The sequence below is a fragment of the Prunus avium genome, chromosome 6 (assembly GCF_965620075.1).
Source record: "Prunus avium chromosome 6, drPruAviu1.hap1.1, whole genome shotgun sequence".
Lineage (NCBI taxonomy): Eukaryota > Viridiplantae > Streptophyta > Magnoliopsida > Rosales > Rosaceae > Prunus > Prunus avium.
In genome coordinates this window covers 38,941,672-38,958,708 of record NC_142289.1, presented here as the reverse complement: position 1 = coordinate 38,958,708, position 17,037 = coordinate 38,941,672, and the positions used below count along the sequence as shown (strand labels likewise).

Sequence of the window (17,037 nt, the reverse complement as noted above, 5' to 3'; positions counted from 1 at the left end):
AATTGAATTCCTCAGTTTTAAGGTAAAACTTGACAACAATCAACCAAAGACCCATTTTGGCATTAATTAATAATAAAGTTTAACCTAAATATAATTATTTAGTTCACCAAAAAAAAAATTAATAATTATTTAACCTAAGGCATTAGTGTAAATGGGCTGATGCAGACCTTTATAGGAGACTCAGGGCCCAAACACCATGCATGCTTATTTCAGTTCAGGTTACTTTCTTTGAAATCTTCGACAAAGAAAATCTCAAGCACAAGGTTTTATTTATCACTTTGTTAATTTTTTAAAAAAAGTCAACAGAGAAATGAATGAACATGTCATGTCCGAGTAAAAAAAGCACAGAAATTAAGACAAACATATATGTAATGCAGTTTTTATTTGTTTTTTGTGTGTCAAACATTAACTGGGCTTAAATTGCGTTTTGTGATTTTCTGGGTGATGGAATATATTCATGGGAGTCACAACAGGTGGTATTGACAGATACAACCAAGGGGCTCCTGACCTTGTGGAGGCCATCAGACCACACTATTTCCCCAAAATCATATCTCCCTTGAGACTCCTTCTTTGGTTTGAGGGTCACATAATATGTGCTTTCCACTTTGAACCATGAGAAGATTAAAACTCTAGGCCATATCACCACCTCAACTCCATCAGGCTCAGAAATGGTACAAAAATAAATGACATTCTTGTTTTCCCCTACGTTTCGCACACTTCGTTTGATTGTCACAGTAGATTGGAGATTGGAAAATGTGATGGAAGGGTAATTTAAGTTGACATGTGATTGGGGTACTTGTGGACAGCTTGTGTCAGTTCCTGAAGGGCAAAGAACAATATGGCTGATTTGGTCTTCAGTGTAGCCAATATTGCAGAGGAACAGAATGTAATCGCTGGTTTTCATGTCGTAAACGAGCCCTGGATCCATTGCTTTGACGGGGTTAATGTGGCCAGCGCCAAAGTCTAAGGGATCAGAGGCTTTCATAGATCCATCTGCTACAATGCTGTCAAAGGATGTGTCCCTTGTGTATGCTGCATGTGACAAGTTAATTTCAAACAGGTACCACATATATTAAAGTATAATTTACTTTGACCTTGATTATAGTAGCGATAATAACTAATAAGTACCTACCTGTGGTGACAATAGCAGATCGAATGGCTGCAGGAGACCAAGTTGGATGTGCAGATTTGATAAGGGCAACGACTCCAGAGACATGAGGGCATGACATTGATGTTCCTGACTGAAAATTCCAGCTCACAGAACGCTTATCGTCAAGCGTCAAAGTGGGAGATGTTTGAGGAGGCCATGCTGCCAATATATTTACCCCTGGAGCAGTTATGTCTGGCTGTTCATAATATCACACGGAGATGGATGGAGGGGATCATGAAAATATTGTACGTATATATTGGTATAGCAGCACATCTTATTGAACATAAAATACCTTGAGAATATCAGGTGTGATTGAGCTTGGGCCTCTTGAAGAGAAGTACGCAACTCTAGGGGCTGGTGACTTGCCAATAACAGTTTTACTTGATTCTATCTGCACAACAGGTTTCCTGTGTGGTGGTGTGTAGTTCATAGAATCACAGTATTAGGGTTCATTAAGTTTACAAGGAATATAATTAGGATATAATTAAGTATGATTTTGCCATAAACAACTTACGTGGGAGATTGAGCAAGATAGTGCTTGATTTTAGTCCCCTGCTCAAGGTTGACATGGACCGAGGGGATGATGTCCACAGCAACCTGCCTTGTCATAGCTTCCACAAAGATCAAAGCTGATGCATTAGCTTTCTTGGCAGCTGCTTCTGCCTCATCAATTTCATAGGGTCCAATGCTAGAGAAGCACAGAATTACTCTCCCCACAGCAAATTTTGATTGTATCCAATTTTCTGGCCTGCAAACCCTGCACTTTTTTGGTTTACTGTAAGTACAAAACTCTGTCACTCTCAACTCAACTAAGAAATATATAAATGCTGAGAGAAAAGAGAGGTCACCCACTAACAAAATATGTGGTCGCATCTGCCAATTTTGCCTTAATAGGTGTGATGATAAAGCTTTCTCCCTGTACAAAATGGAATCTGCTGAATGATTTAAAGACATATTCAAATTTATACATGCTCTGCCTGCCTTGTCAAAATATTAACTACGATTCAGATCAGAGGTTTGGTAAGGAAATGATTATGTTTGTGACCCACTGCTAATTATTCTATCACCACAAAACTCTCAACCATATATTGCCGTACTAAAACTTTCACTTCTTAATTATTGGGGCATAATTAACATGTAGTGGCATGCATAATCCATCATTTATATGTAGATGTCCAATTAGAGAAACACATATAAAAATAATGATTGGTAAATTTGGCAGAGACTTAGAGCTAATAATTAATTAAAGTGCATGCATGAATTACCATGACAGAGAGCTTATTATCCAAGGTTATCCGGGTTGGAAACATTCTATCAACAGAGGAAGCAGCTACACAAATTCCCCATGGAGCAACATTTGTGACCTGTGATGGATCTGGCCCTTCATTACCTGCAGAGAACACCACAGTAACACCTAATTGCATTGCATGGAATGAACCAATTGCAGCTTCCGATACAAACAGCGGTAACAATGGCGGTTTTGATCCAAACGATGCGGAGATTACATGAACTCTATCATGCAAAGCATCATCAAAACCTGCAAGGATGTCTGCTTCAGAGCACTTCCCATCATAATCCTTTCCCCAACAAACTTTGTACACTGCTAGACGAGCCCTCGGTGCTCCTCCCCTGGCAGTTCCCTGCCCCAAACCAAAGAAACTTGCATTGTTTTTCACTATTGAACCCACTGCTGTTGAGGCTGTGTGTGTTCCATGACCTAGAAAATCTCTAGCCGATCGATATTCTGGATTGCCACTCGTGTTTAGTGGCCCGTATTCTTCTTCAAAACCTCTGAGGTAGTAACGAGCACCAATTAGCTTCCTGTTGCATGCTTTTGCTGGCTCAAACATTTCTCCTTTAGCACACCTTCCCTTCCAAGTTGAGGGGATAGGCCTCATTCGGGGCTCTTCTCGGAAGCTATCTGATTCAGGCCATATACCTAAATAGATCACCCAAAACACATATATAAGACACAAAGTAGCTAGCTAGGTTGTCATAGATAGACCACATGTGGAGTCATATCTAGTAATGAAATTAAAAGACCTGTGTCAAATATCCCAACAATGATGTCTTCACCATAGGCTAGTTGCAGTGGAGTCCCTGCAGTACTAGTACTGCTACTGCTGCTTAAGGTAAGGCCCAAGAAGTCCCAACTTCTTGTTGTGTGCAACCTCAGTGTCTTGCTTCTAAAAACTGATATCACTTCTTCCATCTCTGCAGTATTTTTCATCTTACAATATTAATTCATGTTTCTTAACCACTCATTTGTTTACCAAAACAGCATAAAAAGCAGAGAAAAAGAAAAAGTTAATCATTAGCTTACTAGCCAAGGTGGTTGCTTGAGATGAATTGAGCTTTGCTGAAAACCCTGAGAAACTGTGCTTGTAGCTATAAAGCATGGATTGCCTAACATCTTCTTCACTAAAGATAATTGAATGCACAGAGAAAAATATATAAGACCTAGCTAAGTGATGTAGGTAAGAGAGAGAGAGAGAGAGAGAGAGAGAGAGAGAGATAACCTTGCAAAAACTTTGGAAAGGAGTTGAAGATGATGTTTGGAAGCGAGATGAGGATCGTGAACATTAAGGCTGTGCCCCAAATAAACTATATACACCTGCATAAACCAAGGAAATCAGAGTAAACAGGGTTATAATTATGAGAAAGGTGACAAGAAAAAGTGGTGAAACACTTTTGGGAAGAAAAGTTACATGAGGTGTGGAACTTGAGTGAATAAAATAAAGTGAAAGGGCAAGGTATAGGCCCCAAAAACACTGAGAATGAGTAGCCATTGTCTCCTGTGGAAGAATCACATGGCTGGTTGGGGATTAAATAGAGTTGTAGTAAGCTGCAAGTGGGTGGCCTTCCAAACAATGCTTATAGAGCGTGCGTTCCAAGGCTTTCAAAGCTGCAAGAACTCTGACATCTCCTCATCCATGAACCATGATGATATTTTCTCTTCCAAGCTAGCTATATATCATATTTTCCAAATTAATATGAGGGCATAAGCCCCTTTCTACTCTCTCTCTCTCTCTCTGAGTCTCTACCCCTGGCCCCAATGTATTTGCACATGCATCTATACGTAGTACTGTACCTATCAAAACCTTAGGAGGGATTGCAAACCTCCATCATAGTTACCATGAATGCTGTTAAGCAAAATGCATGTGCCCTTCATCATACTAGCTATAAATCTTTTTTCATGCAGTCTCCTTTTCATTGTAACAAATTAGTAAAAATATGATAACTGCAGCATTACTTTACTTTCAACAATTCTCGAGAAAAGAAAGCGTACATAAGCTCTAGCTATAATATCTTCCTAGCTAACTATCACTGCATAATATAATTTTCTTTTTTCCAACTTGTAAAAAAAAAAATCTGAATTAGAAATCCTTGACAGAAAATTATAGAGTTATAGTATAGCTGATAAGAAAATAGTTTTACATGACTAGACACCACCAAGATTAATACCATATTGCTTTTGTGTTTAACTTCTTTTTGAAGGTTGCAACCCTTATTTTTCGGGTTCTTGTCTTTCTATGCTACTGTCTGTAGCCCCTGTAGATTACTCATTTATCCAGCTTTCTAGCTTTTATAGGTGCATAGAGTGTATGAGTATGGATCAATTAAACCTTATAAACTTGCATATTGATTGCTAGTGTTGCCCCAAGCTATGCTTCTCTTTAAGTAGACTAACTTAGGGGTTTGTTGTAATTCACTCTTTTCCATATTTTCTAATGGAAATCTGTATAGACAAACATAGTATTCATACTACTATAATGCCCTAGGATATACATCTATATCTAGAGGATCAAACTTCATAGAGCATGCATGCGATCTATACAATGATCTGACATTATTCAATGGAGATATACTAATATGACTAGAAGAAGCAAAGTTATGGTTAATCAAAATCATTGCAATTGAAAATGTTTTCCTAACACATTGCGTGAATCGGTTCTAATTCTCTTGCGTGATCGAAGGTTTATAATCAAGAAAATAAGACTTTCGAAGCAAGATTTAACCTTCCAAGTTCACATTATTAAGTCTGCTTCCATATAAATGTTAAGAACTTGCTTTATTGATAGGCATCCTCATCCTTAGCAACCTATTATTGCATCTTCATGGCATCATAATATGATTGATATAAAGCATGTTGGAAATTTGACTCACATTAAGGTTGCAAGTGATGGAGGCAGCGACCGGTCGCAAGGTTTGGGCGACCGGTCGTTTTGAAGCAGGTTCAATGTCTGAATCGAAAATGACGAGCGACCGGTCGCCAGCTATTTGCGACCGGTCGCCCTAGCACAGATTCAATGTGTTTCGACTCTGCCCAAAAGCGACCGGTCGCCAGTTCCTGGCGACCGGTCGCCCAAATCGTGCTGTGACGTTTTCTTACGTGTTTTCAACTGTGTTTTCGAGGGCTATCGCTTTCCACAAGATTTCAGAGGCTTAGTGGGTCACTTCTGAGGTAAAAGAGGGTTGACTACCTGCTGGATAGTTGGGAGAGCACTCATTGCCAATTGTTTGTCTTGCTTTGAAAGATTCACTCTCCATTTTCTGGTGTAGTGGAAGGTGGCTGAAGTGGGAGTTGTTTACTTGCATGATCTGATCTTTAGTCTAAGTGGGAGACTAAAGGAAGGAACGTGGATGACAAGATGGTGCCTTATCTTGTGTCCATTGGCTTGTGTAGGTAATGGGATGAAGTAAGATAACACAAGGGAGAAAACAAGTTGAATAAGAGGAAGTGGCTGAAGCAGAAACAAAGTGTGGTTAATCTCAAGGTGGTCAAGTAGCTGGGTGCTATTGTGTTCAAAGGAGGTTAACTCACCAAGGGAGAACGTGAGAGAGAGCAATCAGTTCAAGTTTAGAGCTGAGTTGGGGTCTTGAGAGTCTAGACACAAAGGGGGGAAACACCAAGGGTTGTGAGAGTGTTTCACAAGTGCATCAAAGTGTTGAGCAAGGGGTGTGAGAGAAAAGAGAGCTTGGGGAGAGAATAGAGTTCTAAGGGGGTTTTCTGTGTAAAACCAAAGTTGTAACTTATTCTTTCATGAAGTGAATTTCTCAAGGGGATCACCAAGAGGATGTAGGCAATTGCTGAACCTCTATAAATTCTTGTGTCACTTTGTGCTTGGTTGTTGTCTCAAGTGTGTGTGTGTGTGTGTGATTCATCCATCATTGTGTGTGTCACAAAGTCCATCAACAACAAGATCATTAGGGGAGTGAGTGAAAGTGTTTGTCCATTTTCACAACAAGTGGTATCAGAGCTGTGTTGGAGCAGCAAGTGCTAGTGTGTTGAAGATGGCAAGTGACAAGGAAGCTGAAGGTGGAAGTAGCTCTATGCATCAGAGGCTACCACAATCTGTCAGCATGAAGGTGGAGTTGAAGCCTTTCACAGGGAAGGAGAACTTCACACTTTGGCAAAGGAGGATGAAGTCAGCCCTTACACAACAAAATCTCAGTGTTGTCTTGGAAGGCAAAGAGAAGAAGCCGGTTACCATGACAGATGCGGAGTGGGGTGTGCTAGATGAGTTGGCTAGAGGAGCCATCGAGAACTTCATCTCCGATGAGGTGCTCATCAACGTGATGAAGGACACAGCGAAGCAAACATGGGAGAAGCTCGAAGAGATGTTTGCAGGGAAGTCGCTGTCCAACAAGCTCTTCCTCAAGGAGGAACTCCTAAATCTTCGGATGGCGGAGGAAGGAAATCTAATGGAGCATTTGAGCAGCTTCAATAGATGTGTTGCTGACTTGCAAAGAATGGATGTGTTGTATAATACGGAGGATAAGGCACTCATGTTACTAACATCCTTGCCTCCGTCTTATAAGCATTTCCGAACTACACTTATGTTCGGGAAGAGTACTTTGAATTTTGAGGAGGTGGTGCAAGATGTGATGACGCATCACAGGATGTCTCAACGTTCGGAGGAGAACTCTCAAGATGCTGGTTTGTTCGCAAGGAGTCGTTCAAGCAAGCAAGAAGGCAAGGGCAGCAAAAGGAATACTAAGTCCAAGGACAATGAAGGGTGCTTCGAGTGTGGATCTATGGATCATTGGAGACGAGATTGTCCGGTATGGAAGGAGAAGTTGAACAAGATGAAGAAAGCTGGAAGTTCAGCCCACGTGTGTGATGAGGACACATGTGATGAACTCTTGACGGTTACGGATGAGAGTAACGGGGAAGTCATGGCAAGTTCTTCGTGTAAGAATTCTTCTTCAAGGTGGATTTTAGATTCCGGGTGCTCATATCATGTGTGTGCAACTAAGTTGATGTTTGACACATATGAGGATAAGGATGCATGCAAGATTATGTTGGGAGACAAAACTACATGTGAAGTTTTGGGCATAGGGACTGTGAAGATCAAGTTGCAAGGTGGTGAAGTTTGGACTCTTAGTGAGGTAAGGTTTGTACCTGCACTAAGAACGAATCTAGTCTCTCTAGGTTCTTTGGATAGAGAAGGTTGCTCTTACAAGGCCAAAGGAGGGAAGCTCATGGTCACACAAGGTTCTGTGGTGGTTATGAAGGGGGAGATTCAACCAAACAACACATACAAGCTCTTGGGTGGTGCAGAGATTTGTACCAAGGAAGAGCAAGCAACAAGTCTTAATGTCAAGGAGCCGGTCCAACATGATGTAGCTGCAAGTATGCTCAAGAGAAGTTGGGCAAGGAAGGTTAGTCAAGGTTGTATGACTAACGGTTCATCATCAAAGGTGCTTGATTTCAAAGCTGCAGAAAGTGTGGAGAGGAATATCCACAAAGGTGAAATCAAGACAAGGAATGATGGGGAGGATGTTGTTGAAGAGAAGCTTCTTGCCAAGGTGGTCATGGAAGGGACTCCATTTGAGGTGGAGCTTGACACAAGGGCTGAAGAAGGAGGGCAACAACAACAAACTCACAAAGGGGTTCTACTTGAGGTGGAGCCATCATCAATTGCAAGGTCCAAGCCCAAGGAATCCATCAAACCGTCCCTAGGTTTTGGATGGATGGACCAAGAAGTTCCAACCACGTTTCGGAGTGCTATAGGGAGCATGAAGCGGGAAAGTTGGAGAAGTGCATTGATGAAAAGAAATGTGTTCTTAAATCCAAGAGCAAGAGGTGCTAAATGGGGATTTAGTGAACAAAGGTTTGGTATGTGGTTTGCATATCAAGGGAAGTCCAAGATTCAAGGTTCCAAGGAGGCAAGGAGCAATGAATTTGGCAAGGGGGAACTCTTTTCTGCACAAGAGGTCCATGTTACTCAAGTTTAGGCTTGGGTGGAGCACCTTCCACCAAAGGTGCATTGAGGCAAGAGGTGTATTGCCATAGTGGAGCTCTTGGAAATTACTAGAACGGTTTCTAAGAGGTTGAAGAGGTTCTAGAAGTCAACAATGGTTCACGGGGTGATTAATGGTTCGCCAAGGTGGAGATTGTTGGAAATTTGACTCACATTAAGGTTGCAAGTGATGGAGGCAGCGACCGGTCGCAAGGTTTGGGCGACCGGTCGTTTTGAAGCAGGTTCAATGTCTGAATCGAAAATGACGAGCGACCGGTCGCCAGCTATTTGCGACCGGTCGCCCTAGCACAGATTCAATGTGTTTCGACTCTGCCCAAAAGCGACCGGTCGCCAGTTCCTGGCGACCGGTCGCCCAAATCGTGCTGTGACGTTTTCTTACGTGTTTTCAACTGTGTTTTCGAGGGCTATCGCTTTCCACAAGATTTCAGAGGCTTAGTGGGTCACTTCTGAGGTAAAAGAGGGTTGACTACCTGCTGGATAGTTGGGAGAGCACTCATTGCCAATTGTTTGTCTTGCTTTGAAAGATTCACTCTCCATTTTCTGGTGTAGTGGAAGGTGGCTGAAGTGGGAGTTGTTTACTTGCATGATCTGATCTTTAGTCTAAGTGGGAGACTAAAGGAAGGAACGTGGATGACAAGATGGTGCCTTATCTTGTGTCCATTGGCTTGTGTAGGTAATGGGATGAAGTAAGATAACACAAGGGAGAAAACAAGTTGAATAAGAGGAAGTGGCTGAAGCAGAAACAAAGTGTGGTTAATCTCAAGGTGGTCAAGTAGCTGGGTGCTATTGTGTTCAAAGGAGGTTAACTCACCAAGGGAGAACGTGAGAGAGAGCAATCAGTTCAAGTTTAGAGCTGAGTTGGGGTCTTGAGAGTCTAGACACAAAGGGGGGAAACACCAAGGGTTGTGAGAGTGTTTCACAAGTGCATCAAAGTGTTGAGCAAGGGGTGTGAGAGAAAAGAGAGCTTGGGGAGAGAATAGAGTTCTAAGGGGGTTTTCTGTGTAAAACCAAAGTTGTAACTTATTCTTTCATGAAGTGAATTTCTCAAGGGGATCACCAAGAGGATGTAGGCAATTGCTGAACCTCTATAAATTCTTGTGTCACTTTGTGCTTGGTTGTTGTCTCAAGTGTGTGTGTGTGTGTGTGATTCATCCATCATTGTGTGTGTCACAAAGTCCATCAACAACAAGATCATTAGGGGAGTGAGTGAAAGTGTTTGTCCATTTTCACAACAAAGCATACATCTAGTTTGCTTTGATTAGCAGGAATTTCAAGTGCTACATAAATATCTTTCTTGTGGCAATAAAAAGTTGCTTAAATTCTATGGTTAATTAAGATCAGTTCACCTTCCAGAACTATAATGTTTGATGTGATTAAAAAAAAAACTGAAGAAGACATTGCTGCAAAATTAGCATATCACATTTTCACATGTAAATATGCTTTGTGTTCCAAAGAAAAAATAGAAAGAAATTTTGGTTATTCATCGTTTTGTACAGAAGCATATATATGAATTTGGCTCACAGTGCAAATTAGCAAGAAAGTGATTCAATAATGGAAAAGAGATATCATCTTCTTTCTAGATAGAGAGAAGTTGATATGTAGAGTTCTATCAAGGTTAGGTTTGAGATGTTCTCTCTAAAGCCACTTAACCTAGCAGTTCTTTTATACATTTTCATTGTATAAACACAACTTTGAAGTCTCTCCAGACTCCAACCTCTGTGTTTGTCTGAACACGGGCAGGTATAGAATTAATCAAAGGCAAGTGCAGATGAGTCCTTTGAGTTTTAAATCCTGCAAAACAAAACTAAGGAGTTGAAGTTCCCAACCAGCTCTGTGTTTGTCTGGTATAGCTTGCTAGCACAAAGAAGCTGGTGTGCTTTAATTAGCTGCATGGCTTTTAAGGATTGAACAAACAATCCTGAAAATTAATGATGATGATCTAAAATATCAGAAAATGACTCATTTACCCCAGCTCAAGCTTGATAACTATCCAAATTAAAACAAATTGGCAAGCTGTTGTGTTTTGCAGAGATGGGACCAATTTGTAATCAAAGTATTCAATTAGGCAACTGGAGCGGATAGATGCAAGTAGTGTGCAATGATTGATTTTCAAATAGTCACAGTATTAGTGAAAAGTGCTTTGTAATTGTAATTTTGGTTTAGAAGCAAGATGGTAAATCTAAATTTACAGCTATCATTCTCCAAGTACATTATAGTTAATGGATATATGTTAATTAGATTATGATTATTAGATATATAAACACATTATTATGAATAGATAAAGACATTGACATTGACTGCACTGCACGTGTTGGCAGACGTAGAGCATGAGCATGCGGGAGAAAGCGGTGGTTAGCTTGCCTTCTTCCATCCATGTCAATCTGTGGTCACCTTCTTCATCTCCTCCAGACTCCAAAACAAAACAACAAGGGACAATATTATATGCACCATATATGAGATATATAGATTCTATAGATTTTAGATTGTAGAGCATGAGGATGAGGTTGGATTGGACCCCACCATTCACTAACACCTTCCTTTTCACTTTGACTTCTCTCCTTGGCAAACTAGTACAAGCTGCTGAAGAAGAACCATCCTCAGAAGAAGAGTCAATTATCAAGCTCTCTATCTGTCATGTCACACACACACGCACAAAATAGTTGCAAAGGCTATGTAGTAGTTTACGCGTGCATCAATATCAGCCAGCCTTACATGTATTGTACTAGCTGGCTAATTAACTTGGGATATTTTAAAAGAGAAGAATCCACCAGAAAACCAAAATCTTTCTGCAAGAAAAGTATACGGTTGAAAGCTGTGACTTTGATATTTGTTGAAATTGAAGATTATAATATAAACATGCAACTTCGACAACACGCCTTTATTTACAGCAGCCTTTTTGTACTTACATGTACTTGCACAGTGCTGCACTGCAGAGACATAAAATTCCTTCCATCAACTCCAGATTCAATGCTCTAATGTCTACCTAAAACAAACAATGCTCTAATGTCTACCTAAAACAAACAAACTGTGATGCAAAAGTCAAGCTTATGATAAATTGCTTTCAAACTGTGATACAAAACTGTCATGAAACTTTTACTCTTTTATATTCTGAAGATAAATTGCTTTAAAAGTGACATCTTCTTAGAGAACTTGCATAAAATTTGGTGACAGTTTGTTACACACCTCTCATAATTCCTACGTCTTCTATAAGAGGAAGACAAAACAGAGCAATAGATTCTCACCAAAAGGAATAGATATAGATTGAGATATAAATGCACATCTTGTCTTTATCTCTCAAATGGTGTCAGTCAAGAATTTATTTTGGTCAGTCTTGTGAGCCAAGATTAGAGGACAAAGAAATCATTTTCTTTTTTCTTTTTTCCTGATAATGAGGAGAAAGGAATAATTTGCCATGAATAGCAAGGTAAAAAGATATCAGACTAGATGATTTTTTAGATTAATATTTCTTGTTCTTTTATTTTGCAAGGAAGCAAACTACTATGTACTTATCTTAAGTAGACATAAAAAACTTACTTTTTCACATGATAGTTTGCGGGCTATATACCTTTTTCTTGAAGTCTTTTAGTACTTGTTTGAGCAAGTTTATGGCTAAAAGCCAAATGAAATGAGTGGAAGATATATGAATATACTTTATTTATGATAATGGGAGAAGCTGATTATCCACTATATACTTCAAAAGTGGGTTGGTCTATATGTTAATATATGTTCAGATAAATTACCCATTAGAATTTTATTAAGAATGAATGTTAGGTAAGTTATAGTAGCAAGCAACTGACTAGCAACCTTCCTGCTAGTGTGATACTAGAGAAGAGTGTGAACAAGGGGCCGAAAAAGAAGGCATATTGGGCTTATAAAGGAAAAGAGAAAAAAGAGGGAATGTATTGGAGAATGATGGAAAAAGATTGGTGGGAATTGAAATCCACCTTATATATGCGCATTGCGCACTGAGAAGAAAGCACTCTATATATATTTTTGAATCAAAACAAAATAAAACCCTCCGACTATGTGGGCCCATTTCTGCCATGGCCAAGAACCAGCACCCACCTCAACCCCTCACCCCATCATTACCATCAAGAATTCTCTCTTACTCTTTCTCTCATTCATCAACAATTGTACCATCCACACAAAGTCGCAAGAAAACAATTACCCATTCTCTTACTCCTGTATCTTTGTTTTTGGAATTTTCTTTTCTTCTTTTCTTTGCTTTTCATTTGGGTCTAATTCATCCTTCTGAAAGCCTAACTTAACCTTAGTTGTGGTGATGGGTGGCTGGTGAGGAACTGGACTTTGGCTGTTTCTGGTTTCGGTATAATGGGTAACTGTTGGTTCAGGTGGGAGCCTTCAGTTTACAGAGTCTCTTCCAATGCAAAGTCAGGTTGGTCCTCATAAATCTCTTTTTTGTTTCTTTCTTTCTGTAATTTTCTCTAAATGGGTTTGTCAGTATGCTTTATTTTGGAGAGAGTTTGCATTTCTGTTGCTTTTCTCATTAGATTAGTGAGCGATTGGAGTAGAACCTTAGTTCAAATAATCATGCTCTGTTTTTCTCTGCTTTGGATCCTCATGTATAAGTTGTGGATTTGTGTGCTGTTCTTCCTCGTACAAGAAACTCAATACATAAGTCATTAATCAAATTGATTTTGACTATCTTATGAAAAGTTTCATTTTTAAGAGTATTTACATAGCGATATGCAAAAAGATCCTTTTTCCTTTTCGGACTGAGATATATCGACTGGTCAAAATATAAAACTTTCTGTGCTTCTGTATTTTTCATTAGTTTTTGCTGTTATTTATGTAGGCAACATGTTTTTGTTGGATTTGTTTTGTAATCCTATATGTTTAGAGGAAAAAACAAATGAACAGGATATACCTTTTCACCTTTTCTCTATGGCCTCTTAAAAAGGTAATAGATTTACCTTTCCTGTTGGAAGTGGATACTCCTCATGCCTTGATTCTTGTCTTGATAGTAGAAGTTCACTCTAATGAGTTTCTGAAAGTATATTCTTTTTGGCTCAAAATTAAAATTTTCCCTTTCCTTCTACTTTTAGTTATATGCCTCTTTACTTTATGAAATTAGTAATCTTTTAGCTTCCTCCCGGTCCATATGACGACTGTCAAAGATTTTCTTTTCTCTCTTGTATAAATTGTGACTAGAGTTACTAACTTGCATAGCAGATTAAATATTTCACATTTTGTTGCTATCAAATATTATGTATCAGTATTTTGTAATCTCTTCATGACTGTAATGGAATTTTCTACCTTTATTGCTGTAGAGTATTGATTTTGGTATGTAAAAAGAATTTCATGTAACCTTCAAAAAGTTGAAAGTGCTCACTCGAATCTGCAAAGAATTTTTGTTCTTGTTCTTTTACTTAGTTCTTTATGCATGATGCATTTTCAAGTTCATCCGGGACAAAAAGCTTTGACTTTTGCTGCTTGTTAGATTGGATGGTTGGATGTGTGATGTTATACGCTCAACTTTCTTTTCAGAGTCCCCAAAAGACCAGAGACCCTCGGTGAATCCTAGGGAAGATGATAGTAAGTTACCATCGAATCCTGAAGAGGTTGAGATCCTACGCCGTGATTCAGCTGCAAATCCTTTGATTGCATTCACATTCAGTGAGCTGAAGATAATCACTGGAAATTTTAGGCAAGATCACATGTTGGGTGGTGGAGGATTTGGAAGTGTGTATAAAGGGTTCATCACTGAGGATTTAAGAGAGGGGATTTCCCCCCTTGCTGTAGCTGTTAAAGTTCATGACGGTGATAACAGTTATCAAGGACACAGAGAATGGCTGGTAAGCTTTGTGTTCTAACTTTTAACCCATTAAGAAGATCAAATAAAAGATACAAACATCAGTTTCATTAAGAGGTTTGTGCATTTCTAGGCAGAAGTCATATTTTTGGGGCAGCTTTCTCATCCAAATTTGGTAAAGCTCATTGGATATTGCTGCGAGGATGAACAGCGGGTGCTGATATATGAGTATATGGCTCGGGGAAGTGTGGAAAACAATTTATTTTCAAGTAAGTAACCAAGCATTTTATATCCCTAAAAAGAGTTATCTGATTTATATGTAAATGCAGAGAGAATTAGGGACAAAAGATTTTTATTTTTTTTTACCTGAAGGGAAAATTGAATGGGATGACGAAAAATAACAATGAAACAGCAATATGATTGACCAGGCACAAGGATTTAAGAAAATGCCTTTTTCATTTTATTTATTCTCCTTGCATCTGTCTTCTCTTGATGAACCTTTGCACATAATTCTACCCAAGCTGCAGGATGATATCATTATTTGCCTGATGACACTACAGGGTTTGGAATGAACATCTTATGACATTAATTCTTTTTGTAATATGATGCAAAGGCAATTAAAAGAAAGAATGACCATAAAACGGAAAGATAAATTCTAGAATGACAATACATAAGGTGCCACAATTTATTGATATCTCACTATGATCTGTGAAAGTTGCTTTCAGCTAGAAATGACCCCTTAAAAAGATGACCTATCACAAACAGGAATTACAGGACTTCGTCCAATTTCCAATTGTTATGCCAAAGATTGAGTGATTTAAGTTGTTATGAGATGATCAAAATATGAAAATGAAAAGTAAAAGAAATAAAGGAAAGAGACCTGTTTTAAGACAAACCTTATATATTGTGAAATCTGTTAAAAGTGAAGCCGTTAAACATTAATTGGTGAATTTTGTGGGCCTATTACTAACTTAAGACTGTATCTCACATGCATGTTTGCCTTTTCTCAGGAGTGCTGCTTCCTATGCCTTGGTCCATACGGATGAAGATTGCATTTGGCGCAGCTAAAGGACTTGCCTTTCTCCATGAAGCTGAGAAACCTGTCATCTATCGTGATTTTAAGACATCTAATATTCTGTTGGATCTGGTTGGTATACTTCACCTTTTCTTTTAAAGAAAACAAAATTAATTGAACTCAGATTGATAATTTGAGAATGTTCAGTACTACGAGGCTTGTGAAATTTGATGGTTTAGATGGTAATGCTATTATATTATCATATAAAAAAATGCATGAAGAACAAAATTACCAAGGGTTAGCTAGTCATGGATGGAGAACAATCTCCAGCATGAGAACAATGTCAGATTCAACTCTGTTTTACAATCGGCTCCTACTTAAGTTCGCAATGATCATGTCCTAGAGTACCAAATACCAATTACTATATCAGTTGCACTTGTATGACTTTTATTATTCTTCGAGCGGTCAGAAAAATTATCATGGATTGGTGTGATGAGCTAATTTGAATTACTGCAGCGTAGGTATCATTGCTCTTCCAAGTAATTGCAATTCGCTTGCTAAAACTTACAGTTGCACTTTCTTTGCATATGCAAAACAGGACTACAATGCAAAGCTCTCTGACTTTGGCCTTGCGAAAGATGGACCGGTGGGAGATAAATCTCATGTTTCTACACGCATAATGGGGACGTATGGATATGCCGCACCTGAGTATATCTTGACAGGTAAGTCCTATCACAAATTAAGGCACTTTTTTTCTTTTGGCATTCGGAAGGTCTTTGCGAACCAGATAGAGACAAAATCATTCCATTTTGTTCCCCATAACATCCAACGTCAGTGTTTCACTGTTAAACATGGCATTTGAACTCGTGTTGGGGAACTAAAGATCAAGTGATGGCCTCATATTCTCTTTAAGTGACTTTCTGACATAGTTACTATCTATCTCTGTGTGCAGGCCATCTAACTCCAAGAAGTGATGTTTATAGCTTTGGTGTTGTTCTTCTCGAACTGCTGACTGGAAGAAAATCTTTAGACAAGTCACGGCCAGCCCGGGAACAAAATCTTACTGATTGGGCTCTCCCCATGCTCAAAGAGAAGAAGAAATTGCTCAACATCGTTGATCCGAGACTAGAAGGAGATTATCCTACTAAAGGAGTTCATAAGGCAGCCATGCTAGTTTATCATTGCTTGAACCGAAACCCAAAAGCAAGGCCTCTAATGCGAGACATTGTAGACTCTTTGGAACCTCTGCAGGTCCCTGAGGAAGTTTCTGCTGAAAAAACTATAATAGAGGTTAGCCAGTTTCCTGCTGAAACTAAAACGAAAGAAGATTCACTGTGATGTGTCTTTGGTTTGTTTAGAAAGAGAGTTTTTTTTTTTTGTTGCATTAATAGCTTCTTTTGTGTGTATCTGAGAAGAGATACAGCTTCCTTTTTTCTTTCCTTTTTAATCATTGGTTAAACATGGTTTTGTGATGATAACTTGTAACTGGATTATTGTAACTTGGCGTAAATATCAATATAAAAGCAATATTCTCTTGTTGATAATACGTACTGTGACTGGTACTTATCTCCTTTTCAAACATGTATGGGGTTTGATATACAGGCACCTTCTACAGTGCACCAGGTGCACCCATGCACCATTTGTCCTTTATGATGTTCCCAGATTTTTTTAAAAATTGGTTACCGGTTATACAAGTTATCAAGTTTCCACTTTTTGAAAATGCAATTGCATAAGGGTCATGCAATTATGCCCTTCCTGTTTGGCAATTGGCATATGATTGGTTAGTGATTTACAGTAGTTTGGATATGAGAGTACCATAATATTGTAAAAG

At 39.0% G+C, this 17,037-nt stretch overlaps 2 protein-coding genes across 3 annotated transcripts; one reads left to right on the top strand and one right to left on the bottom strand.

The window, feature by feature from the left end:
• Window positions 1–316: 316 nt before the first annotated feature.
• UNE17 (Subtilisin-like serine endopeptidase family protein) lies at window positions 317–3,939 on the bottom strand. Of its 2 annotated transcripts, XM_088254357.1 has the most exons (10): window positions 3,859–3,939; window positions 3,670–3,764; window positions 3,474–3,571; window positions 3,194–3,364; window positions 2,416–3,089; window positions 1,999–2,066; window positions 1,665–1,907; window positions 1,443–1,557; window positions 1,133–1,346; window positions 317–1,032 (listed from the first exon to the last, which is right to left on the bottom strand). In XM_088254357.1, the coding sequence occupies exons 1-10, from the start codon at window positions 3,937–3,939 to the stop codon at window positions 416–418; spliced, it is 2,376 nt and encodes a 791-aa protein (XP_088110483.1). In that variant the 3' UTR covers window positions 317–415. The 2 variants fall into 2 exon arrangements, with proteins under 2 accessions (XP_088110483.1, XP_088110484.1); XM_088254358.1 differs by lacking the exon at window positions 3,859–3,939 and having other exon boundaries at window positions 3,227–3,364.
• Window positions 3,940–12,314: 8,375 nt separating this feature from the next.
• Window positions 12,315–16,750, top strand: LOC110759035 (Protein kinase superfamily protein). Its single transcript, XM_021961045.2, has 6 exons — window positions 12,315–12,814; window positions 13,927–14,234; window positions 14,325–14,460; window positions 15,202–15,338; window positions 15,805–15,928; window positions 16,159–16,750. Exons 1-6 carry the CDS (start codon window positions 12,751–12,753, stop codon window positions 16,542–16,544), a joined length of 1,155 nt encoding a protein of 384 aa, XP_021816737.2. The 5' UTR covers window positions 12,315–12,750; the 3' UTR covers window positions 16,545–16,750.
• Window positions 16,751–17,037: the final 287 nt, after the last annotated feature.